Source organism: Moschus berezovskii, chromosome 13, assembly GCF_049115385.1.
Source record: "Moschus berezovskii isolate FMDL1 chromosome 13, NW_MosBer_1.0, whole genome shotgun sequence".
Classification (NCBI taxonomy): Eukaryota; Metazoa; Chordata; class Mammalia; order Artiodactyla; family Moschidae; genus Moschus; species Moschus berezovskii.
The window spans coordinates 568,907-595,720 of NC_142472.1; the positions used below are offsets into that span (position 1 = coordinate 568,907).

General features: G+C 53.8%; 1 protein-coding gene across 1 annotated transcript; it reads right to left on the reverse strand.

The window, feature by feature from the left end:
- Window positions 1-172: 172 nt before the first annotated feature.
- On the reverse strand, window positions 173-26,618 carry CUL4A (cullin 4A). Its single transcript, XM_088842568.1, has 19 exons — window positions 26,346-26,618; window positions 25,776-25,891; window positions 17,369-17,473; window positions 16,398-16,466; window positions 15,331-15,404; window positions 14,225-14,387; window positions 13,895-13,984; window positions 12,800-12,882; window positions 11,138-11,205; window positions 10,664-10,782; window positions 9,053-9,245; window positions 7,813-7,917; window positions 7,463-7,573; window positions 7,303-7,388; window positions 6,643-6,750; window positions 5,343-5,456; window positions 4,716-4,994; window positions 2,369-2,521; window positions 173-1,593 (listed from the first exon to the last, which is right to left on the reverse strand). Exons 1-19 carry the CDS (start codon window positions 26,497-26,499, stop codon window positions 1,498-1,500), a joined length of 2,286 nt encoding a protein of 761 aa, XP_088698694.1. The 5' UTR covers window positions 26,500-26,618; the 3' UTR covers window positions 173-1,497.
- Between the last annotated feature and the right edge of the window lie 196 nt (window positions 26,619-26,814).

Here is a 26,814-nt window from a genome sequence, read left to right on the forward strand (position 1 = left end):
TCCTCCTGTGCTTCACTTCCTGGCCTTTATGTACAGTAAGACAGGACCAGACACAGGGCAGCGCGGTGGACTGAGCTCGGCCGGGTGCTGCCTCGCTGTCCTGGAGGGGACTTCAGGGGCTAAAGGGCGGGGAGCAATATGTTGGGTGCGTACCACAGCTTTATTAATGTGATTTTAAGGCCAATTGAAACTACTTTTATTCAGAGTAAGTCTACATTAAATTACAGTATCAACAATTGAGAGACATCAAACTTAAAGTCTAAGAAGCAGAAGCTACTGGTCTCTGATGGACCGTGTGTGATGAACTCACAAGTGAAACCTCACAAAGAGAGAGAGAGGACACGCACAGAGGGGGGGCCTCCATCCGGAAACCGTGAGATGGCAGAGTTTAAACACGCGTGTTTCAGAAAGGGGTAATCTTTTAATAATTTAGCACAAAAATCAAATGATATAAACTTGGTATATTCCAGAAAATATTGCTTTCAACACTTACACCATGATCAAAATTCCTTTGGTAGCTTTTAATCGAAATGAAACATGCTGTTGTGTAAAATATAAAGTACTTTCAAATGTTCTCACAAAAGCACCTCTGTTGAGGTTCTCACACGCGCCAGCGTCCGCGGTGTGGCTCCCCTGCGCACGCAGGACGGGACGGCAGGGCCCCACGAGGCCACCTCTGTGCCGCATCCATCTCCTCGAGGCGCTGACAAGGTCACGCAGAGGACTGCTGCCGCCCAGGGCCACGGAAACAGAACCAGACTTGACTGTCCCATCGTACAAACACTCAGTTAGAAAAAGTAAAACAGCAGTCGCCCCCAGGCTGAGAACAGGGGCTGCCAGGCGCAGCCTTAGGGCGGCAAACACACACAGCGCTCCCGCGAAACCCTCACAAAGTTCGCAAGCAACACAGCAGAAATCAAAGGGAGATAGGGATGGGCTCGCAGCATCACACACGCCAGAACGACCTCCTCTCCACGAAGCGGAGGCCTCGCGAGGAACCTCGTCCAGAAAACAGGCCTCACAGGTTAAAACTTGGTGCAAAGGAACGAACTGTGCAGGCTGCGGAATTCATCAGCTGTGACGCTGCAGGTTTTCCTGCGCGTTCACCAGTCGGGGCTCCTGTTCTGGGCCTAAGAGCTTGCGTCGGGAGCGCACTGTGGTCCTGCAGCGATGGAAAGGAGCACGGAAGACCTCGCGCCTGCACACCTGCGCGCACGCACACACACACGCACAGAACACTGCTTACAAAGGAGACTGCCTGCTGAACCTCAGCCACTCCGCGGAGCCCTGGAAATCATCAAACGGCTAAAGGAACAGGAGGAGGAACTGGAGGGAAGACACACACGCCACCCGCGAGTCCTGGAGCCTGGAAAGTGGTCCAAGGACCACCCTCTCCCAGCAGCCCCAAGCGGCCGCCCGGCTCCGCCCGGCACCTGGGCGCAGCGGAGCGGGCTTCTCCCTGAAGGGGCGCCGGTGCCTCAGGGGCGTGGGCGGGCCTCAGGCCACGTAGTGGTACTGGTTCGGGCTGTCCTTGTCCCTCTCCATGTAGTCCCTGTCTATGAGCGACTCGATCCGCTTCTTCAGATCTCCAGGCTGGAAAAGAACAGAGGCCCCAGTCAGAGGGCGTCCAGCTCACCTTGAGGGAGTGGGCCCAGGCGCACGTCTGAACCACGTGGGTCACGTGTCAGGGCGCACGTCTAGACACATCTGTGCAGGACAGGACGACGCGGACAAAGCTCCCTGCTTCAAAGACAATGTCAACATCGTAGGGTGAGCAGATGTCTTCCAAGTAGGCAGCTGCCGGGGGTGATGCGGGCGGGGGTGAACAGGCCCAAGGTCGGGGACACCACACTCACCCTGGTCCACACTGTCCCCCTGGGAGAAGGGGAGGCCTGGCCCTCACGGCGCAGCGCTCCACCCCGACAGCTGCAGGCCTCGCCCTGCGGCCTCTGCTGAACATCCAGGTCTCCAGGGCGGGGGCCCAGCCCCCTCCCAGCCGCCCTGGGCCTGCGGAACCTGGGGGAACACAGGGCCCTGGCGCCCGTCCATGGCCTGGTCCACCCAAGCTTGATGCTGCAGTCACAGAGAACCTCCCAGACGCCCGCTGGGAGCCCTCAGACAACGGCACTGGGGAAACACTCCTGAGGCAGAGAGCCTGGGGCCGGGACCACGGGGGGAGGAGGGGAGGGCGCTGCAGCCACCAAGGCACCGGGGGAAGCTGCACTCTCTCAGCACTCAGAGGGAGGTCTCTGCGGCGAGTGACAGCAACGGCGGGGGACAGACGGCTGACTCTAGAGGCTGTGAGACCCGGATGTGCAGTGCCAAGGGTGTGCAAACGCGGTGACTCGACAAGCCAACGCCTGCTTACCTTGACTGGGAACTTGAGCTGATTGTACAGCTCGGAGACGAGCAGGTTGTGGCCCAGAGTCTTCCTCATCTTCATAATCCTGACGATGGCGGCATCGATCTGGTACTGCCGGTCCTGGAACACGCGCTCCGTGGTGCTGACCTGCTCCTCCACCTGCAGGAGAGGGCCCTGGAAGTTAACTTCCAGCTGCTCAGAGAAATATTTGGAACAACAGAAGCAAATGTTCTTTAAAACGTAGGTCAGAGGAAGGTTTTCTTTAAGCTGATCCTCTAGTCAGAGACTGCAGAGGAGCAGGAGAGAGCCGGTGCCGCCTCTGTGGGGGCTGCCAAGCTTTGGGCGGAAGGCTGGCCAGACTGCAGGGGCCCCTGTTCTGTTTTGTGGCTTTGTTCCAGTGAAACCACTGAACTTCAGCACCAAAATCAGTGGATTTACAGGAATAGTGACACCAATTAAAAGGCTTTGGGTGCTGGCTTTGAAACAGAACTTAAAAAACAGAAACGAGAAACTGCCCGGTTATATGTGACCCTGATTTCTAACAAAAGCGACAGTTTAGTAGATTGTCAGAGCACCCACTCATTTTAAAATAGGGAGGGTGGCTGGAATGCTTTCTTAACGCTAAGTTAACTTCCAGCTGCTCAGAGAAATATTTGGAACAACAGAAGCAAATGTTCTTTAAAACGTAGGTCAGAGGAAGGTTTTCTTTAAGCTGATCCTCTAGTCAGAGACTGCAGAGGAGCAGACTGAAGCTCCCACTGTGCTCACGTAGGAAGAGCCCTCTCAGAACAATAGAGCCGCTCGCCAGCATCCCCTCAACGCGAACAGAGCGCTCCCTGCAGGTCAGAAGCGGGACATTACAATAAGCGTGCCAGGGACTTGAGAGCAAGCCATTAATTAAAAAGACGAAAGAGCACCAGCGGTGACCCACGCGAGAGCAGGGGCAGGACCAGTGAAGCTGCAGGCACGCGGCTGAGAGCCGGCAATTCCTCTCCGGTCTCGTCCCTGTGGCGCTGCTACGGCCATGTTAAAAGGTGAAGAGCTTGAGGACTGGGACGGCCACCGAGTCTGTGCAAGCTCCCAAACAGCATCACAACGCGCAGGGGACTCAAAGACAGTCGCACTAACTTGGCCACAAACCACTACCGTGCCCCATGGTGGGGAGGGCGCAGGCAGGTGGGGAGGTCAGGACCCCCAGGAGCGGAGACTGGAGTCTGGTGCGCGCTCATGTCAGCAAAGAGCACGTGCTCTGACCTGGCGCGTCCGGGTGAGGAGCTGAGGCTCGAGGTAGCCAAGCCAGGGACTGACAGCATGAGTGTGGCTGGGCGGGCACCTTAGCCGGAGAAGAGGCCAGGCCCGCGGCGCTGCCAGGCGCTGCAGAGCGGCTCAATGCTCTCGGACTCATGCCACACGTGTGCGACTGCACACGTGAAAACCGAGTCCTGACCTGGGAGGAGGCCCAGCTTAAAAAACATGCGCGTAACCGTTCCAGGCCACGACCCCAGGAAGAAAAGTTTATGCGTGTACAGCGGAGAGAACAGCTGCCAACTCCAGGAGAGCCCAGCTGTGGAGCACGGAGGTGACAGGCTGCCTGGGAAGGACGGCCCGAGCGCACGACAGCCTCTCGTCCATCTGGGTAAGTCAGAGTCATGAGGAAGGGGGATCAAGGCTGTGGGCACTGAGCCATGACAGACGCCTCAAAGTACCTGCAAAACCTCCACACCAATTCAAATATCGCTCAGAAATAAAACACAGAAAATATTGCACTGTGTGCTCTGAACGCACTTCCCCACTGGGCAGCACGGACCCCCGGGGGGGCGGCACCCCTGTCCTGCTGCAGCTGCGGGAGCGTCTGTGAGGCCTGTGCAGTCAGAGCTGGAGCTCCCTCTGGACAGAGCGCCTTCCTAAGGCCTCAGTGCCCACCTGCTGGACCACAGCCCTGAGGTGCAAGGGCTCCTGCAGTAGTGTGCCCAAGGGCAGTGGCCTGGAGCCTGCCTGGACCCGTGACCCTGGGGAGCCTGATCAAAGGTACAGACGCTCGGCCTGAACACAGAGCCCAGTGGCGAGGCTGAGACAATGGCCGGGGGTGGGCACAGCTGTTAGGACAGATCACCAGGTTTGGAACGAGGCGCTCCCTACGAGGACAGAAGGTGGGCTACAAAGACCTCAACAGGACACGTTTGTGCAGAAAGGAAGTTAACTGTTGGACGCGTGTCCTTCTGAGTTTCACTCCTATTCTAAGTATAAAAGTAGTAACAACTACGCTAAAGCATCTCACAGACACGAGTGTGTAATGAAGATTGAGAAGTTCCTATAGACCTATAGTTCCGTGAGTGGGAAAGCGGATACGTACTGTCTCCTTCATCTGAATCTGATTAATCTTTATCCGAAAGAGCTTGTGCTTGAACTCTGCGTTGAAGAGGAACTTGTCTCCATCTTCCACCTCCTTCCCTTTGGGACTCTTGAGGAGGACGCGAGCCTTGCCGCAGGCCAGGGACTGCAGCGTCCTCCGCAGCTCGCTGTCCTCTATGCCCGTGGCCATCCTGACGTCCTCGAAGCTGAAGCCGTCCCCTTCATTGAACATGAGCAGCACCAGCGTCTGGAACAGGGACACCTGGAACTCCTTCTTCCCCTGAAAGAGCAGTAGACACGCAAACGGTCTGCCAGCCTGCGGACACCTGACGAGCCTGCGTGCCACGTGGAAAGACAGTACTGACTCATCACCGGTGAAGAGACGCCCTGACGAGCCTGCGTGCCGTGTGCTGAGACACTCCCCATAGACCCCGGGTGAGGATGCATCACTGACTTTATTGGTTAGAGTGTCAGCCCTTGGGCCGCCTCCTTTACTGACTTGAAAAGCCCGTGTTGAGTTACACTGAGTAACCCCTTTCGTTCTTTCTACCAAAGTCTAATGGCAATTAAAAATCATTCTTTCCATAACGTGCTCAAAAACACAAAAGCTGACAGACATAGGACTTGCCTCCTTGAACTCAGCTTTCAGCACCGCGTGGCCCAGCGTTGTCTGCCACTGAAGCTTCCGCCCACTGTGCTTCCCGAGATAAAACGTCTTAAACACTTCCTGTAGCTTGATCATCTGTCAGCAAAGGAAAACGAGTGTGATTACGCTGAACACGCTCACTCTGACACTACCAACGGCTCAGTGTACAAGTTCCTAAGACGCTGCAGGGCCGAATGAGGCCTGCTCCGAGTACTGACTGCTGCCCACCTGCACGCGGCCCCGTGCTGCCATCATTTCAACAACTCCTTCCAGGGGTGGTGGGGCCTCCACTGCCTCCCTAGCCCCGTAGGCTTCCTCGACCCCTCCCGCAGCCTCTGCACCCAGGAGCGCCCGCAGCCTGTGTAGTCAAAGCCAGTTCGTGTTCTTGTCCGGCTGCGTCCAGTGGGACGACCCTTGCTGCAGCTCCTCCTGTCCCGGGGGACACCCTGGGACTCTGGCCCATCCCTGCCACCCCTCCAGGCCTGACCAGTCCTGCAGTGCCCGCACGTGCAGGCACGCCCCGGGAGGAGGGAGGTGGGGTAGATGAGTGTCGGCCAGCAGGGACAGACGGGGCGTGGAGGCTTTCTGGGGAAGAGCGTCTACTTGCCGGGTCACACCAGCCTGGGGAGCGTGAGTGCCGGGCGGAGTGTGGGGATGGTGCAGAGCCGTCCCATTGCGTGGGGAGATGTGGGAGGGGGCTCTGAGTCTGGGACAGCCGTGACGGCCCCGGGGTGGGGGGACTGGAGACACAGGCTAGAGGCTGAGAGGGACGGAGCTGGGGCTTCCGGGGAACATGTGCCCTCGGGGTACAGGGAAGAGGAGCAGGAGGAGACGCGACAGAGACCGACAGGGGCAGAAGCGCGAGACTCCAGAGACCCTGCCCTGGGAACAGAGAGGGCGGATCTGGGCAGCAGCACGTCTTGTCCCCCCTGGAGGGCCTGGGCCCACGCCCGCAGGCACACCCCGTCCCCCTCAGAGGGCCCGTGTCAGCCACACATACGCCGTCCCTGCCCTCTCAGGCCCTGGCTCTGGTACGATGGGTGGGAGCATCAGCCAGACAAGGAAGCCCGAGGTTCCCACCCTAGAGCTTTTTAAACCAGTGCCTTCATGATAGGCAGCCGGTGGACAGCGATAAGGAGCGTCCACTGTGAACACTGCTCCCAGAGAGGACACAGATGGCCAGGGTTTCAGCAAGCGTGTGGTTTCAACACTCCCTGAGGTGTGTGGGGCCCTGGAGCAATAGTGTGTGAAAACCAGGCTGCTGGTTCTTGAAAGCGCTCACCTCTGGAGTCAGATGCACTTCCATGGGCGTGTATGTTGGCCAGTAGCCCATGGTCAGTATGTTCACGGTCAGGTCTATGGAGCCCGGGTCACTCTGATTCTGCATGTACTGCAAACACAAGAAACCAAGACAGATGGTCACTTTAGAACAGCACCCAAAAGAATTAATCTACTGAGAGCTGAGTGATCCCATCTCCAAACTAGTTTACCTTGTGTTTTCATTTGTTTGAGTCCCTGGAACATAGTCCACTGAAGCCACACACCCTGTTCTAACAACACTGGGAATGTTTTTCTTTAGTTTTGTCCCAAATATGGGTCATTAAACTCATTTAAGCTACAGTTTCAAGTGCACTTTTAGGAATTATTTTTCTTTTCTTTTTCTCTAACTGTGTCACACAGCCAGCAGGACCCTAGTTCCCAGACCGGGGGTTGAATCTGGGCCCTCAGCAGTGAGGTCATAACCACTGCACCAACAGGGAATCCCCAAGGGTTATATTTCTTTTCCACTTTGAAGCGCTTTGAATATGTGAAACATTAACAGTGCAAATTTTAAAGACAAGGATTTTACATAGTTCACATACTTATGTACATAATCATTTCACAGAATTTAAAATAGCCTATTTTTTAAAAAGCTGTTTCACTTGAAAAGAATACAACTTGCCTGCTTGAAATGAACCATGATGTCCTTGGAGAGCTCCATGTCCTTAAACATGCCCTCCAGCTTGCTGGTGAACGCGGCCCCGCACTCTGGTCAAAGTGGAGGGCGGGTAAGCATCAGGGAGGCCCTGCGGGAGCACTCACCCCCACCCCCAGGCGCTTACCGTGCTTCAGCTTCGACAACATAGACTTTTCAGCATCGACAGAGGCACTTTTTCCAACCAGGAGTCTTTTTGCTAAATCTTTTTTGTAAAATGCTTCAAACACGTCTTTACCTATTTATAAGCAAGCAAGAACCACGTAAGACATTTGACAGCTGCCGTGAAAATGTTCACCTCAGCAGCAGACTCAGCCCAAGAGGTGACCACACGTGAACGTGAGCCAGCTCTTCCCGCTGAATCCCCACAAACACCCCTGCTCCGTCCACAGCAGCCGCCGCCCCGGTCCGTGTCGACAGGGCGGGGAGAGACGGGCCGGCCGGGCGCTGCAGATGCGGGCCTGGAGCACAGCTCACCGTGGATGAACCGGAACAGGATCATGACCTTGTCTAGCATCCTCTCCAGCTCCTCGTCCGTCGCTTCCTTATTCCCTGCTCTCAGTTTTGAGTCTACGTGCTTTGCTGTAAGAGATGAACTCATTTGAGAAATAAGCATTCACTATACCGTACTGTTCTAAATACAAAAAGGAAGATCTTTAATTTCTCCAAGAAAAAACTGAACATACACTGGGACCTGTTCCAAAATGACACATTATTATGCACCAAAAAGGCAAACACCTGATGTTCTAAGATCTGTGCTCTCAAGGCATCCGAGAACACAGCCCGTGGTCCTGCACGGGAGCTTCCTGGCACACGACTGCTTACGCGGAAGCACTCCTCTCAGGGCTGACCCCGCAGGGACGGAGTGGCTCTGCCTGCCCTCCCGCTTTTGAGACGCACAGGCTGCCTCAACCTGCCTGAAGGAAGGGAGAATCCGAGCTCCTGAGGGTCTGGGTGTGTCTTTAGAGAAACCAGTCTATAAAGTGGCACAAAGGCCAAATCAAACAGGCACATTTGAACGTCTCCTCCACTGGCTCTTAGCTCTTCCCCTCATCAAGTTCTTTATTCTGAACATTGCAAACGTACACACTTGTACTGTGACCTCTACTTTCTCACCAGGCGCCTTCAACAGCCCACACCAGAGCTCAGCCCTGTACCACTGCCTCACACCTCCCTGCCCGCCGCCTCTGGACAACTCCAAAAAAACTGCCTCACTGATGAGACTCCATGAATCCCGAGTATACTTTGATGTTATCATGAAATGTATACAAAGGGATCATTTAAAAGAGATGCCAGTCAATCCCACAACATTTAACACTGACTGGAGAATACAAGGTGGGGACTGAACAGCGATCTGTCACGTGCTGCCGAGAGGCCAACAGTCACCCTCCTAGAGTTCCCACACAACGAACCCAGGCCAGTTTCTGAGCAGGAAGAGCTCTGGGGCCGGGGGCCACGCAGACGCGGATAAACCTGCTCTCTCTTCCTGCTCTTGACATCAGGCTCCATCTCGTCACAAAACCACCACCACACGCTCCCAAACGGAAACACCACGTGCTCACATGCGGATTCAATACACATGTAAGCACACGCTGGTGTCTGTGGATTTTGGAAAGGCTGTCCTTTTAAGGCACGTTCCCGTCCTCCCCATGAAGAGCCTGAACTTTCGGGAAAACCTCTGCTTGAGCTGCGCTTCATCGCTCATGTGCCTTCCTACCGATCAGTTCTGCAGGCTTATTGGGCCTCTTGTTGATGAAGGTCTCGAAGGACTCCTTCATCAGGTTGATGAACCTCTCGTTCCGCTGGAAGCACACGTCGATCACATGGTCCACTCGGTCCTTGAAGTCCAGCAGGTCCTGCACCATGTCTTTGTCCTTCTCAGGGTTGATGACGATCGTTGTCCCGAAAGTCTGCAAACACACCAAGTGAGCAACGGGGCTCTGACACAGCACTTCTTCTCCCGCTATCAAGCAATCATGACAGCTTAACAAATTAAAGCACTTCCAATATTAAATGCTAAATCATTTCAGAAGTTTCACAAACTTAGTCCATATTCTAAACATTAAGTGAGCATGCAACTAAACTTTAGGGTTACAATTCTGTTTCTGGAAGAACGTTTACTTATAAATCCCTCAAACAGAAATTAATCCTCTTAACCTTCTACACCTATTTGGACTTCCTAACTATAGTTCTTTCTCTTCCACTTCAAAAACTGCATTTTCATTTAAGAAACGCTATTTAAACATTATTATCGTCTGTATGACGATAATAGTTGGCTATTTGACAACACAAAACTACTAGCTTTCATGGGACACACAAGGAGTTCCACGTCCAAGATGCACGTGGGGCAGCCTACTGGTGGACAGGCTCAGGGGAAGCGGCACAGAGGCTCCCGGGAAGGGGCCTGGCGCGACCTGCAGGGCTGGAGGGCACCGTGTCATGGCTCATCCTCAGCAGACACTTGGGGCAGTGTTCACAATTCAACGTCTCCTGCCCAGACTGAACGCTGCAAAGGTGCCCTCCTGTGTTAGGACCTGTGCCTGTTCTTTCAGGAGCCCTGGGCGGCAGAACCCTCGACCCCCATGGCCTTTCCTGGCATAAAGCCCAGCGCTGACCTGGCCTGAGTCGCTTATGCCTCTCAGCTCAATGCAGCGGCACACAATTTTGGGGGTGCGTGTGCGTGTACAAACTTTCCACGCGCAGGCCTGACTGTTCCCTTCATCTCTCTCACTGAGCTGCATCTTCCTCCTGATGGTTACAGGCCCGCGTGCAGCAAGCAGAGTGAACGCGCACCTTGTGCACTCAGCCTGGTTCCCCGATGCTGACACACGGCCCCAACCAAGCAGCAGCAAGCCCGTCTGCACATCCAGATGGATCACACGCTCACCAACAACTCACCGAGCGTGCACCACCTCAGCCCAGCACCGAGATGAACAGGCCAGCACCACAGACATCACTCCTGTGCTGTGTTATCACCGAGACGCACAAATCCTGGATTTCCAGGAAACAAGCCGCAAACACCCCACCCAGACACACCAAAATGGGTAACAGTGCCCACTCAGCCAAGCACGAAATCACGTTTCAACAGTAGATTCACAAAAACAACGTTTTGAAAATCACAACTACAGAACTCCGCTAGTACTTATGCTGACAACAAACGGCAACTTTTAAAACGTTTACACCTGGATGCTATTTATCCCCAAGCCCATGTGCTCGAAGGACCCAGAAGGCAATGGGCCGGCGCAGCCAGGCAGGCCCCCTGACCCTGGAGGAGCAGAGGCAGCTCGGGGGCCCCGGGCCTCACCCTCCGCACCCCAGGCCCACGCACCTTGATGTAGTCGCTCCAGTGCTGCAGCAGTGCCTGCTGGCCGCCCCGCACGCGGCTGAACAGCTGGTACATCTGCGTGAGGTCCGGCACTCGGTTCTCATCCAGCAGGTGGTCCAGCCCTGAGATCACGTGGCAGTGTTAGCTCTGGTGGCAGGTGGACGGGGGCACTGAGCCCACACTGCCAGCCCCTGGCATTTAGCCAGCCCAGCCTGAGCACAGCAAGGCTGTCTGCCTCCAGAGGCCGGGGTCTTTCAGCCCTGACAGGACTCTTGGGACTTCAGGCTGAAGCGGCCCGTGCCCCCTGCCCGCGCCTTCAGCATGGCAGCGAGCAGGGCCCCCACGGGCTGAGGCCACCGCCTGGATGACTCACGGTGACTGTGCTACAGCAAAGAGCCCCATGCGGTCCCAGCGCCGCTCCGACCCTCTACTGACGCAGGACAAGCGGCCAGTGTGCACACCAGAGGGGAATCCTACCTTTCTGCAGAATCGCTGTTAAATGCTCTCCCAAGAGCTGCTTCTCCACACAGGCGATCAGCGGCTTCCTGGGGCAGGGGGGCACAAGGAGCCCGTCAACCAGGAGGGACGCGACCACGCCAGCGCTGACCCGGGCCCCTGAGTCCAGGGAGGATGGCGGCAGCAGACAGGGTGCCCAAGCACAGGGGCTGCCGGCGGCCCTCGCGCACCAGCCCCTGGGACGCCTGGGCTGCTGCCCTCAGTCCTGCCCCACTGGGTCCCGCAGACCCCCCGCCGCCCTCACTTCCGCCTGCGTCCTCCCACGATCACACATCAAAACCCGACTCCTTACAGAGGCTGGGAACGTCGCACGTAACAGAGAACCTGGCAGTCTGGAGACGGGCGTGTGGGGTTGTCCCTGCACGAGGGGACACAGCGCCCCTCTGGGGTCCAGGCCTCTGCTCACGGAGCTTGGCTCTCAGAGATCAGAGCTGTGCTGCACTCCCAGGAGTTACAAGCCTTGGGTCCACTCGAGGACTTCTCCCTGCACCACCCCACGTGGCCCTCACGGCAGCCCCAGGTGGGCAGAGGCTGGCAGCCACCTGGGCTCCAGGCACCGACGGCTTAGCTTCGAGCTGTGCCGGTGCCCTGGGGAGGGGGCGCGCAGCCCAGGGCTCGTGTATTGGCCTTCTGCCTCTGCTTTCTCTGAAAATCACCTTTTACTCTGTGACCTTTGAGTCATCTGATACAGCAGAAGCCACCTCAGTGCTCCTCAAACCCTAACCCAGGGAACCACCCTCCACAAGTCCTCTGCTTAGCCTGCGGTCGCTTCTCAGTGAGACGGGGAGGGCTGGGGCTCTTATGCAGCACCTGCACCCAGGGGCGCGTGAGCCCACTGGAGGGCTGAAGGGGCAGCCGCAGGGCCCAGCACCAGGGGCTGCAGGCTGGGGCGTCCCACCAGACACAGCCTTCTGTCTCCCTGCACCCCAACCCCCGCGGTCCCCACGGCACCTCCAGCTCCGCGTCTGGGGGCAGCCCACTACTGCTCCGGCCCTCTGTCCTCTCGAGCTGTCACACTGTCCCTACCTTTCACTGCCCCCCCCCACCCCCAGAGCCACCACAACCCTCACAGTTTAGCATTTTCCCTCCTGAAAACATTTCTCTTTTCCATCTCCCACATTTCTGCTCTGACCGTCCTCACTTGAATAAACATTAAGTGCCTGACACAGACACTCAAAAAACTTTCCCTTGAACTTCTCCCTAGATACTCAGCAATTTAGAGGAAAAGAAAACCAGATGAAATGAGAAAATGGTGGGACTGAGCAGCAAAGTCACAACAGCTGTATCAGTACATCGATGCCCAACCAAGCTACAGCCAGAGCCGCCTGCACTCAGGGCCACCCCAGGAACAGCTTTATAAGTCACAGGCTCACAGCGTAAATTAAAAATGGTAAAAGACACCAAGTATCTGCCCGAATCACTCCTCTGGACAGGAACTCAAGACAGGCCACTTGGTGTGACTTACGACTGCTGAATAATCACGAGTCATAAGCAAACTGATCGAGGAGCAAAAATACGTCCAGGGTGAGAGAGCAGCAAGTTTGAGAGACACCCCGTGTGTCGGGGAGTGGAGGAGACGTTGTCCCCAGGAGGCCCCCAGACGGGGCCCGGAGCTGTACTCACTGTGTGCTGTGATCTAGATATGTGATCACGCGGTCTGCCTCCTCCTCCAAGCGCTTACTCACGTGGTCAAGATACTCTGGAACCTTCCAGAAAGAACATTGAAACACATTAACAAAACATTCTTCATGTGATCCAAGAATTTCAAACACTGCTTTAGTGTTTAGTAAAGGAAAAAGCAGAATTGCACGCAAGCCAAACAGGACACGGACTAATGGGGGTAGGGAAGGGACGTGAGGCACGGGTCAGGTCACAGCACCCTGTCCACGCATGGCGCGGCCAGCGAACACCAGTCACATGCTTTCTCCAGAGGCCCCAGGGTGGCTGCAGGAGATCTCAAACCACATTCCAAGTTTCCGGGGGTGAAGGGCGCCCGTGCCGCCACATGCTTGCACAGCAGGGGCCCTGTGACAGGGTCCCTGAGGCCCTGGCCCGGGGCGGTGGCCAGGCTGCCCTCCGACATGAACTGCCCTCAGCTTGTGCTGGTCCCGGGGCTTCCTTCTGGGCTGGGCTCTAAGACCCAAGAAACCAGCTAGAGAGGCTTTGGCGTTTTATTACCATCACCTGGTATTCCCCCGTGGCTTTTAGGGTCATTTTTTTCAACGTCTCACACAGATGAAAAATTTTAACATATCGGGTTTATCTTTCACACTTAAGCATTATCTTTAGAGAATTCCTGGGCGGTCCAGTGGTTAGGACTCCATGCTTCCACTGCAGGGGGCATGGTTCAATCCCTGGTCTGGGAACTAAGATCCTGCAAACGGCCCAGCACAGGCACCCCTCCCCTCAACACACACACACAAAATTATCCTTTATCATCTTGTTTCAGCTTGAGCTCCTTTATGTAAATCAGAAACTGCTTTTCTGGCTTTTTTAATGGAGGGGTGGCAATGGAAAAGTTTCTAAAATATGGGGAAAAAATTAAACCCTGAAAATACTAAGGAAGAATCTCATTACTGGGAATTGAAACTAGACTGTAGCTTCTAGAAGATTGTCAGTGGAGTGTCTGCATGTGTGCAAAGACAGATGCTGAGAAATCACTTGGACATACATCCATGGAAACAAGTAAGGTGCGTCAGAAATGTCTCAGCGACTCACCTCTCTTTCCTGCATTAACCTTTGGCCTTCTGCAGCATATAAACAATTTGTTTCTTCCAAAAATTTCAGTTCAAATGAGTCTTTATATACCTAAAAAATCAGTAGAGTTACTGGCCAATTACAGTGAAGCAGCCTCTCATCCTAAAGGCTGACCCCACAGTGAGGGTGGCTAGCTGCACTGCCACGCCCCTGCTTGAAGGCGGCTCCCTTCCTGCCCCAGGTGCAGAGTTAGCCCGAGTGGTTGCCCGCCTAGAGGGAACACGCCCACATTTTCAGCCAATGCTTGGACGCCGGGGTTCTCCGCCAAGGCCTGCCCATCTGCGGGCGCACCTGGAGGTCGGACAGCATGCCCAGCAGGCTGCGCAGCAGGCTGCGGTCCACCGCCTCGCCACTCCGCTCCCGCTCCACCAGCAGCAGGATGCCGTCGATGGTTTTCGTCTGGACCATTTTATCACTGATGATGTGGTTTCTGAACAGCTCTAAGCCCATGTCCCTGCACAAACAGAAAAAACGAGACATGTTAGGGTCACTCTTTACAGATTTTGGGTGAAGCTCCAGACACACTTACTTGCTAACTCGCTAGTGCAGATGTCAACTTTTTTTTTTGGTTTTAATTTTCCTTTTTGACAGTCTGGCACACCTTGTACTTCTACCCTCATCCAGGCGGCCTGTTTCCCGCGTGAGTCACTGGGTCCCCCCTGCCCTGCCCGGGGCCCTGGGGTCTCCTGTCCTTGGTGTCCGCCGAGCCCGTGCTCCAGCTGCTCTGTCTATGCCACAGGACCACAGAATGATGCAAATCAGAGCCCGTCTCTCCCATCCTCAGCCCATTGCCCAAGGATTCAGGGGGAAGTTTGGCCGCGGCCGCAGGCATCCTCTTCTGGAAGCTGAGCTCTCGGCTCAGGCTCCAGCAGGTCCCACTCAGCCAGCAGGACACGCCCTCACCCCCTCCACTGCCCACAAGCCGCGTGTCCCGGGCATAGCACCCGAATCAGGAGTGACTGTCCATGTGGATGGAGACCAGGAGGGCTGTGGGTGAGCCGGGACAGGCTCCTGCACAGGCTAAGCTGCTCAGGCTGAGGCCAGGAGGCAGCAAGTGGGGACCCGGGTGATGGGGTTGTAGGGTCCCGGCTCACACGGCCCCCCAAAGGCCCCACGTGCAGAGCAGGTGGAAGCCGGGCCCCTGTGCTCATCAGCAGAGCGCCAGGAGGCAGCGTGGCAGAGACCACGTGCCCGGCCCCCCTGGAGCAGAGGAACGGTGGAGACTCTGTGCCTGCCGGGTCCGTCCTGGGACTCCATCACCCACAGGGGAACATGCGGGACCACCAGCCACCAGCTCTGTGGCCACCCCTCACAGTGACCAACACCCCGGGCTAAGGTTCACTGAGGGGCCCAGCGGGTGGTCAGGCACACGCGGCAGCCGCAGCGCAGACACTCACCAGATGGAGGGCAGCGTGGAGTTCTGGAGCACGTAAGTGCGGTCCAGGAACAGGAAGATGCTCCGGATCATGATCTGGGGGCAAAGGGCCGGGTCAGTCCACCCCAGGTCTCTGAGCGGTCTTGCTGCTGTCTCAGGTCTAACACGGCTGCCTCACCAAGACCCTAAGGATTGACGTCCCTGAATCTAACTGTTCCCCTTGGTGTTGGCTTTTCCTCTTTCATCCAGAAAATCTGACAAGGGATTTCACAGCACTCAGACTCCAAGACAAGTGTGACCTGAGTCCCTTCCTCACTGACATGCTTAATCTCCTTAGCCTGGGCTCAAGCACTCCTTCCTGGCACATGGCCCTCAACTGGCTCTGCAGGCTCAGGGGGTGCGGGGGCCCAGGACTCTCCTCTCAGGGAGCTCCCCAGACTCTGCCGAGGAGCTTTGCTCACACAAGTGAACAGAACCTTCCTGATGGACGTTTGCCTGTTACTATCACTCACGCGGTGCTTGGCCCAGAAGAGACTCTCTCGTCTACTTACCTCCGTTAGGAAACAAAGCATCCGACCTGCCCAGGAGAGCTACTGATACTACCTTTGCCCTCCCTCTCCTGACTTTCAGCCAGGCCACCCTGAAAACTCACATACGTAAAGTCAAATTAGAATCAGTACATCCATGAAGTCTAAGCCTGGCTGTCTATAGGTACCAGGAAGCCCTGGGATTTGGGCTTGATTCTCAGGCACAAACTGAGCTCAAGGAAAACTTCAGAGGCTCCCCAGGAGTCACAGGCCCAGGGCTACCTGTGTGTGTGGTCTGAAGGCCCTGAACAGGACAGACCCCCCAGCCCCGCTCATGACCCTCCTGCCCTCTCCGAGGGTGAGAGAAGAGGGACAAGGCCATGCACTGTGAAAAAGCCACCCGGCTGGACGAGAAGTGGGCGTTACCCCTAGCTGCCCAAACCCTCTTCGGTCCAGCAGAGCCAGAGGCTGGAGAGGAGCCCGAGGGGACCAGTGCACCAAGGCCAGCACAGGGAGGAGGCACCCGGGACACCCACATCGCAGAGGCCGTCGGCAAGCCTACCATCTGTCTGCAGTGATCCTGCCAGCACGTGTTAATCTTCTTGAGAAACAACACACTGTCTAGTGAATCTGTGCAGACCTGCTAAGGAAAGCTTCAGAAACATTGACTGATTTACTGCAATTTTTACCCTTAATTTCAGCTCTCTCCACCACAGACTACTGCATGCTATTTAGCACTCGGAGAAGGAAATGGCAACCCACTCCAGTGTTCTTGCCTGGAGAATCCCAGGGACGGGGGAGCCTGGTGGGCTTCCGTCTGTGGGGTCACACAGAGCTGGAAACGACTGAAGGGACTTTGCATCAGCAGCAGCACTGAAAGCCCAGAAGCCACAAACATGGTCTCTCAGTCAACACACACCCCTGCGAACTGTGATGCACCTGCCCCATCACTTCGTGCCTGCCCTGTTCCCTTCCCTCCCCTGCCTGGGTCCTGCCCCAGGCTCTGCAGACACTGTCCCAGAGGGAGGAAGTGGGTCTGCTGCCAACAGCAAAGGTCCAGGATGGTTTCAGCCAGCAAGGCCCTGAGCCGAAAACCACTGAGCCACCCCCGACCTGCAGACTGTGAGTGGACAGGCAAGGGTTGGTTCATGTTGCCAAGTTTGTGGAAATTGGTTATAAATCACAGAAAACTAACAAGAGTTTTAAGAACAAGAATAAAAAATAGCAGAACTCAAACTTTAAGATATTTTTCAGAATGTTTCCTAAATACTTCAAACCAGACTTAATAAACGGACACTCTCACTTTAATCAGATCAGCAAAGAAATTTAAAGGTAAAAAAATTTCACTTCAAAAAAAATCTATTTTGTTGGGTTGTATGATATAAATGCAAGGTTTTCTTTCCATAAATAAAAGTGAATTTTAAAAGTTTTTGTTTTAACATTAAGGATATTCGTTCATTCTTTATTCTACTAATGTTCAGTTTCAAAATATTTAGGTAATGAATAGGAATTGCCTAAATCAAAAAAAGGATATTCTCTGAACTGAAGGATCTGTGCTTGGACGTGGCCTTCGCAGGCCTGGCGCAGCTGCTGGTAGAGCGTTGGGGACACTTTGTGGGAACAAAGGTTTTCAACAGCCTGAAGACAAAAGGAATAACGGATTATTCACTATGAATGACAAACTTGTTCTATAAAAAAGTGTGTTTGTACCAACAGCTATAATCGTAACAGAAAGGCGCTCCTTCACGACGTACAGTCTACAATAGACCATCACAGTGATTCCGTGCGATCGCTGTGGGAACCCCAGAGACCAGCAGAGTGGTTCACAGCAGCAGGGACCCAGAGCACAGGCGCGCTGGCGCCCCGACGCCTGCCCGAGGACGGAGGCCCCAAGGGGGCGCGTCCCAGGCTGGGCTTCTCCAGACCCCCCCAGGCTCCCTGCTCAGCAGCCTCTGACCCTGGCCGCACTCCACTCACTTGAGGACCAAAATGGGCCTGAGCCCATGGGCCCGTGTCTGCGATGGGGCTGCCGGGAGGAGTGAGCTGACCCCGAGGATCACAATGTGAAACCAGGCCCGAAACCCTGCTCCAGACCCTGAGACCACCCCATGACAGGGGAGGGCACAGGAGATCCAGGCCCCTTCAGGCTCACGAGTGGGTGACGGTTCAAAAGGAGCTCAAGGACCAAGGCCCCAAGTGCGGGGTGACTCTTAAACTTGTCTTAAATTAATAAAGAAACAAGTGTTTGTGGAGGAAACAATTTTCATAAAATATTATCAATCCACATCAAACAAAAATACTTGTATATTCTTACTAGTTCTAATAAAATTTTCTTTCAAATCTCATGTACAAAGTCAGCATCTGATCCAATCCAAATATGAAATACTATAAAGAGAAAGGCAGTGTTTCTACTGCCTATTTTTGAACCGTTTAAAAAAGTATGCGGGATATACAGAATGGACACATTTTAGAATCTTTACTCAAATATAAGGGCAACTTATGTTTTTACAGCTATAAAGAAAGTAATTATGTAAAGAAACACACAATACACAAAACACGTGCATACTTATGACGTTCAGAGGGGCACACGGAACGATGACACTTGGGGAAACAGGAGCCCTTCCCTCACACACTGTTGGTGGGAACAGGGCTCCAGCCAGTTTCTTTCCGTGTCCTTCACTTCCGTTCTCAAACTTACGATTTCATAATTCAGTCCAAGATCAACTGTCCTTTTCCCTCTTAAAAAAAAGGGGAGATACTGCTCTAACTAAGACGTTTGTTCAGGTGGTCATTGCAAATATAATCATTACAAAGTAAGCTTTTACCATAATACATGAAGAAAACACACTGTCTTTGGGAAAAATCAAGATAAGCTCGGTGGTGCGTGTCCTTCAAAGAAGATCTCGTCAGAAGCATTTTCTGAATACTCCAATTCCTGAGGCAGTGTCAGTGCCTCAAAACAACCTTTTCCTGGCTATGAGCTTTTTGGTGAATTCTATAACCAGCTCCCCCTGGTACGTGCCCTGTTTGGCACGTGTTGACTATTTACATGAAGTCCACTGAGACTGTTTTTAACTCCGGAGCGCGCGTAAAGCCAGGAGCCAGGCCCCGGGGCACCAGGCGGGCTGGGCACTGTCGTCCAGCCTCTGCTGAGTCACTGCTGGCGTCTTCGTGTTACAGGAGTCTTGTCACCTGCTCCCCCCACAGGGGGGCCAGCAGGGCAGGGACACTGCAGGCCCTTCTCCCAGAACTAGTTCGGGAGGTTTAGTCACACTTAGAGATCTAGAAATCCCTCTCTGGGTGCACGAAGTCCCCGTGGGGCCGTGTGGGCAGCACAGGGGTCCAGGGGACACAGCGCCCAGAGCAGGTGAGCAGGACCCGGGTCCCTTGGGCACAAAACCAAAGGGGTTTTCCTCGGCCAGCTCAGCGGCCACTGGACTCCCAGCCCTCCCTCCCTCCCCGCAGCGCCACACCCGCCCTGCACAGGCTTATCTGTGTCAGGACAGACTAGTGTCCCAGCAAAACACTGACCCTGAGAGAGCGCCTCCCACGTCCAGAAGCAAAACAGCCTTGAGGAGGAAAAGTGAAAAACAAACACCACCCTCCCCGCCCGGGGGAAACCACACCCCAACCATTCCACAGACAGGCTGGCCAGGGCCGAGCTGCCTCCTCCAGCAGCTCCGCCCCGGTCACCCGAGTGGGTGCCAGGTGTGTCTGAACACGACAAGCCCACCACATGGGAGGAGCCCCCACCGGGATGCTGTCTCCCCAGGTTCCCGCCCACGAGAAACCAGTGAAGAGCAGCGCAAAAGTGGAACAAGGACTTGGGCCTGAGTGTGGGGCGAAGGATGGGGCTCAGGAGACCCCGAGGGTCCAGGACGCCCACCTGCCCAGCCCCAGCCCCAAGCCAGGACACAAGTCCCCAACACGGAGGGCCGACTGCCAGGAGGGACCACGTGCTGAATTACAGAATCCTCCTGTTAAGCCTAAGATATCTGAACTTGAATATTATGTTTCTGAATAACTTATGTGTTGAATTCACTCTTGATCAATTCACACTCTCCAATAGGCCATCAAGTAAACTGTCCACCTGTCGCCCACTCTCTGGGCTCCCTTGCTCTCCCGAATCCACCTTGCGGATGCATCAGCACCCAAGTCCACCCCACGCTCCTTCCCCAAGCTCACCAGGGACAGGGGTCACAGAGACATGTACCCCAGGACTCAGCACCAGCAGCATGGCTTTTCTCAAGCACAAGTTCCCTGTGACAAATCTGAGTCTGAGCATCAAAACCAGCCTGAAATCCACACAGATCAGACTTGTGATTGCAGAGGGGGAGGGGGATGAGAGGGACGCCCCGGGAGCTGGCGGTTGGCAGATGCAAACTCTTAAGCTTGGGTTGGATGAGCAACAAGGGCCGCTGTGAGGCACAGGGAGCCACAGCCAACCTCCTGGGACAGACCACAAGTGAAACACACTCCGACTACGCATGCTTACGTGTGCGTGTTTCAGAACATACACACAAACCATGCGAGCGCGTGTGTGAACCGACGCACTGTGCCGCGCTGCAGAGACCGGCAGAGCACTCAAGCCAACAGCACTTCCAACACACAGCCTTCCCCTGAAACTCTTGAAAATGTTCAGGGTCCTGTGATTTCACTGAGCTGATGGGTAGGACTGAGACACAGACTCCCAGACACACTTTCTTCAGTGGCCTGGGATTTCACACCTCAATTCAGAAAAGATCTATACACTCAAAATCTCCTCCTCCTCCTCGCATTACAGGAGGAACATGACTGAGTGGGATGTGGATCTCCTGGTTCATCATCATGATCAGAATATCCCTTTCCAGCAAACAAAAACGAAGCGAGAAATGGCAGACGGGCTGAAGTTGCCCTCGGCCTCTACAGAGGCCTCTTCAGGCCTGGCTGCCTGCAAGGGAGATGCCAGAGCCACTTTGGGGAAACTGGTCAACATCAAAACAAGAGGTCCTCCCTCCAACATCCTGAAAACCTCCTCAAACAGAACCAAACTTGCAAGCTCTGGTGAGGACTGCTATCGAACAAAAAACTCTGGCAAAGTGCGTCCCACCCCAGCACAGAAGCTGGGGCTCTACGCTGAGGCCCGAGGGTGAGCACTGTCCATGCCGCCGGAGGCCAGGGCAACATCCCCGCCACGCCACCTACTCTCCCCCCAACCTGCGCCACGGGACTCGAGCGGCTCACTCTGCAGACACGCACAGCTGCCAAGTTCTGTGCGGCCAGGCGCCTGCCCGCACACCTGCCTCCAAAGGGCAGCCACTGGCCCCGACGGCCCTCCAGAGACGCCCCCGGGAGGAGTGGTACCACTGTGGGGGGAAGCACCCTGAGCCTCAAGGTCCCAAGACACAACACCAGGACACCTGGAAACACCATTTGTGATAATACCCAAGGTAACCACAATGAAACACAAGCTGGGTAAAAGTCCAGCTGAGAAAACGCTGGGCAATTGACACCAGACAGTCGAATCTCCAGGAAAGGAGCAATAACGAGCCCTAGCCGGAAGATGCAATAGTTCACTGAATTAAAAGCCCGAGTTTGGGCATGTGGTGGGACACTCGCTTCTGGCCCAGACAAAGCAAAGGAACAAGCCTGCCCCGCTCCTGAAATCACACACAAAGCCAGTCTCCAAAGCGCCAGGTCCTGAGAGGCAGTGAGCCCGGCAGACAGAAGACGGACAAGCACTGAGCACTCGGCTGTCCGAGCCGCAGCGCAGGCGCCCTCGGCTGGGGACTCAGGAAGGGTCTGCGCTGGCCGCAGGGCGGCTGGTCCCAGACAAAAGCCTGCTCTAGTTCTTCCTGGCACACCGTACAGGCAACGGTCTAAAAGGTCAAACTGGCTCCAAATCACTCAACCAAGTCAGGAACAAAACTCAAGAATATTCTCAGAAACACACAAGCATCCAGCACACAAGTCACAGCCCACAATGTCCAGCATCCAGTCAGAGCAGCCACACAGGCCAAGAGGGAGGAAACAACGCCACTGGAGAGGAAAAGCAACCATGCCGAGCAGCCGGAACATAGACGCGGCCGATCAGGACGCAGAAGAGCTGTACCCGTGTCCACACGTCACAAGGTAAGCAGAGAGAGAGAAGATGCAAACAAGATTCAAGCTGCACACCCAGAGAGGAAAACAGCGCGGGGGGGAACACTGCAACGGATGCCAGTGACGGCAGACGAGACACCGCAGGAGGAGAGTGAACCTAAAGAGGTGGATGCGTGGAACAGCTGCACGCCCACCAAGGGAACAGCAGCTGAAAACCCTTCCAGCAAGAAAGCCAAGATGGCTTCCCTGCGGAACTCTCTCAAACATTCAGGGAGAAATAATACCAACTCTATACAAAGCCTTCCAGAAAATGAAAAGGAGGGACTACTTCCGATTCATTTTTTGAGGCCAGCATTACTCTGACACCAAAATCAGACAGAGACATTACATGAAAATAATACATCAATATCCTCTGTGATCACAGATACAAAAATTAACAAATGGTTGGTAGACTGAATCTAACAATACATAAAAGAAAGATAATACTCATGACCAAGCAGGATTTATGCCAGAATGAAAGACCAGTCTAGGATTTGAAAAATCAATTTAATTATTAGCAAACTAAAAAACAAAAATCAGACGACCACCTTGACAGTCACAGAAGAATTTATCAAAATCCAACATGTATTTCTGATAAAAATGCTCAGCAAAATAGGAAGAGAGAGGAACTTCTGCAACTTGATAATGCGTATTCTGGAAAAACCCACAGCTAGCATCGCATGTGGAGAAGGCAATGGCAAGCCACTCCAGTACTCTTGCCTAGAAAATCCCATGGATGGAGGAGCCTGGTAGGCTGCAGTCCGTGGGGTCGCTAAGGGTCGGACACGACTGAGCGACTTCACTTTCACACACTGGAGAAGGAAACGGCAACCCACTCCAGTGTTCTTGCCTGGAGAATCCCAGGGAGGGGGGAGCCTGGTGGCCTTCTGTCTATGGGGTCACACAGAGTCGGACACGACTGAAGTGACTTAGCAGCAGCATCGCATGACGTTAAATGATGAAAGACTAAAAGCTTTCTTTCCTAAGACCGGGAACAAAATGAGTATACCTGCTCTTTACATTTCTATTAACCATCAGAGGCTCTAAACAGCATAATCAGGCAAGAAAAGGAAATAAAAGGAATGCAGGTTAGAAAGGGAGAAGTGATTTCTATTCACAGGCGATACAGAAAATCAGTGTAGAAAATCCAACAGCACCTACAAAAAAAGCTACCAGAAAAAAGTGCAATCAGCAAGACACAGTGCAGAAGATCAACGTGTAAAATCGTTTGTATTTACACATATTACCAAGAAACCAAAATTTATACCACCTTCTATAACACTATAAAAATATGAACCGCTTTTAGGAATAAAGTTCACAAGACCTGTGCAACGGAACTGGAAACGCTGTTGAGACCTAACTAAGCGAGAGCGGTCCCTTGTGATCAGTGGGGTCAGTGCTGTCAAGACACAACTCTCCTCACGCTCCTCTAGAATTCCACAGAATCCCACCCAAAATCCTAGAACGCTTTTCTGAGAAACTGGCAAACAGATTCTAAAATTCAAACAGAAATACAATGGACCTAGAACAGCCAAAACAAGTTTATCCAAAAAAGGATAAAGCTGGAGGGTGAGTGCTCCACACTTTGAGACTTAAGGCTTTCATACAGACAACAATTTCTGATGAAGGAACAAAGCAGCTCGCTGGGGGAAGTTTAGATGCCTCGTCACGTGGCACTGGACCAAGTGGACATCCACAGGGAGGACAATGAACTTGGATTTACACCTCACAAGAGATACAACAACTCACTGCAAACAGGTAATACACCTAAATGTGAAACTGAAAACCCTAAAATGTCGACGAGGAAATAACAGAGAGACTCTGACCACCTTAGATTAGGCAGAGACTTCTCAGACAGACACCCCAAGCACAGTCCACAGAAGACCAAACTGATACAAAGGCTTCACCAGAACGTAAAACTTCTGCTCTCTGAAAGCCATAGTTAAGAGACTCAAAAGGCAAGTTGTAAACTGGGAGAACTTAAGTGCAAGGCAAATACCTGGAATAAGACATGTACTCAGAATACATAATAACCCCAAACACCTGACGGTGAAAAAATAAACAAGACCATAAAAATGAGCAGAAGATGTGAACACACACTTCAGTAAAGCAGGTATAAGGAATGGCAATAGGCACAAGAAAGATCCTCAATATCATTCAGTTCAGTTCAGTTCAGCTCAGTCGTGTCCGACTCTCCGCGACCCCATGAATCACAGCACGCCAGGCCTCCCTGTCCATCACCAACTCTCGGAGTTCACTCAAACTCATGCCCATCAAGTCGGTGATGCCATCCAGCCATCTCATTCTCTGTCGTCCCCTTCTCCTCCCGCCCCCAATCCTTCCCAGCATCAGAGTCTTTTCCCCTTCTCCTCCCGCCCCCAATCCTTCCCAGCATCAGAGTCTTTCCCAGTGAGTCAACTTGTCGCATGAGGGGAATTGCAAATTAAAACCAAGGTGAAATTCTACTACATACCAAACTAGAACAGCAAAAATTAAAGACTGACAATACTGGACATTGGCACGGACATGGAGCATCTTAAGCTCCCACACGCCACTGGCAGAGACAAACAATCATGACACCACTTTGAAAAAGCTATGAAATGTCTCACGGAACCCAGACGTTCATTAGCTCAGGATAACCAACCATGGTACCCAGAGTACTCAGCGACAAAGAAACCAGTTACTGTCAAAAGGCCCACACCAAATGCAGAAGCATCACCCTAAGCGAAAGGAGCCAGGTACAAGAGGCTGCAAGAGGCACAGTTCTGTTTAGATGAGGTTCTAGAAACAGCAGAATGTACCAACAGACAGCAAGTCAGTGATTGCCAAGGACTGGGAGTGAGGAGGGACGGCTGGCCGCACAGGGGCCTCCGGGCACTGTCTGTGGTGACAGAATGTTCTACAAGTGGACACGTCTGTTAAAACTTACCCAAGGACACATTCCATATCTTAATAAAGTGGTTAAAACACACAACAGACTTAAGACCAAGAAGGCACATATGTTCATCAAACCGTCAACAGCACCTTCTTCGGGTGGTAGGAATATAGGACATTTTCATTTTCTTCAGTGTACTTTTCGCAGTTTCCGTAATTTTTGTAACATAATCGCTTATGTAAACATGAAAAGGTTTTATTTATTTTTTACAATGATCAAACTTTAACCTATTTATGTCATATGGGGCGCAGCCAATTACTGATGCTGCTGTAGCTTCAGATGAACAGCACAAGGCCTTAGCCACACACATACGTGTATCCATTGTTCCCCAAACCCTCCTAGAAAACAAATTTAAATTCGAGTCTCTTAATAGAGAAAGTATATATTAATAGAAATGCTATTCTATGACCTAAAACGTAGGTAAGAGTTTCATATATAACATAACGGATAATAATTTGCTGCATATCTGGAAAATGCTAAAAGTCCTATGGCTCTTAGAAACACATTTCTCGCCTATAAATGGATTAAATTTAAATACCTTTCGACAACTTAAGCCTGAAAATGAAATAAAAATCCCACCACCACCAAAAACAGAAAACATTCCTTGACTCGGGATAGAATGCCACAGAACTCCTACTGTTCCTGGTGGAGGCAGATACTGGGATTCTATTACCTCCTTCGTTATTGTCTCTGAAACAACACTGAGGACCACAAAATCCATGGCTGCCTCACGTTTCACGGGAGCTGGATTACTGTGCTATTTAGAAAACTATGAAAAAGTCAGGTAAATGGGAAACAGGACGCCAGCGCCCTAAGAAAAGGGAGCGTTCACATCTCAGTGAGCGTTCTATAAAGCTCTGCTTTCAGCCACCTGTGGATCCTTACCTGATAGAGCTCTTCCAGGTTATAGCGGATGGAGGTACTACTTTGTATGGCTTTCACTGCTTCATGAAGCTTCTGCCAGGTGTCCTGAGTGTAGTTATCAGGCAATTTAGGTCTGTCTGTAAGTGTAGACAGAGTCAGTAGGTAAGGGCACCCATGCCAACAATCACACGTCTTTAAAAAACCATTCTACAAAAAAAGTACTTCAAAGACACACAGCTAAGGAACGCAGGAGATTGTTTTCCCGGTACAAGGTACCGTGTTTATAGATCTCTTGGGTTAGACTCTGCAACCATCCCACCTTCGTTTAAACACATCGAATACCGATGATCAGTGTAAGTGCATGTAGAAAACATAAAAATCTTAGCTTTCTTTTACTTAACGAGTGGACTCTCCAGACGGGGGACGCGGAGCAGTCAGACTCCACTCAACACTCAAAGTCGCCCGAAACTGCCCCCGGTCGGGAGGACGCCGAGGCGCGGGCTGCGGGCGGGCCGGGGGCGCTGCCTGGGGCCGCGCCGCCGAGAGCCGCGGTCCCGCCGCGCCCGGCCCGGCCGCCGGCCCCGCACCCACCTCGGAAGTTCTTGATCACGAGCTTCCTGGAGCCGCCGGCGCCGCCGGGCTTGGCGGAGACTGCGGCCGCGGCGAGCGACGCGGGCTTGGTGAGGCCGTTGGTGTGTCCGACGAGCGCCGAGAAGCTGCCCTTCCGGGGGGCCTCGTCAGCCATGGCCGCGGCCTCCGCCCGCGCGCCGCCCGCGCCCCGGCCCGCGCCCCGGCCGCGCTCGGCCGCGCTCGCTCGGCCCGGCCCAACCGCCGCCCGGCGCCGCGCCTCAGGCCCCGGAGCGCGCCGGGCCCCGACGCGGCCCGGCCCGGCCGCAAGCGCGCGGCTCGAGAGGAACCTGCAGCGGCCGCGCGAGCGGCGGGCCCGGCGCCCGCGGCGCCAGGGAGGCGGTCGCGCGAGGGGGAAGGGAGTCGCCGCGCAGCCCCGGCCGTCCTCAGCCCGGGCGCGCCGCCATGCCGGCCCGGGGCTCGCGCTCCGGCG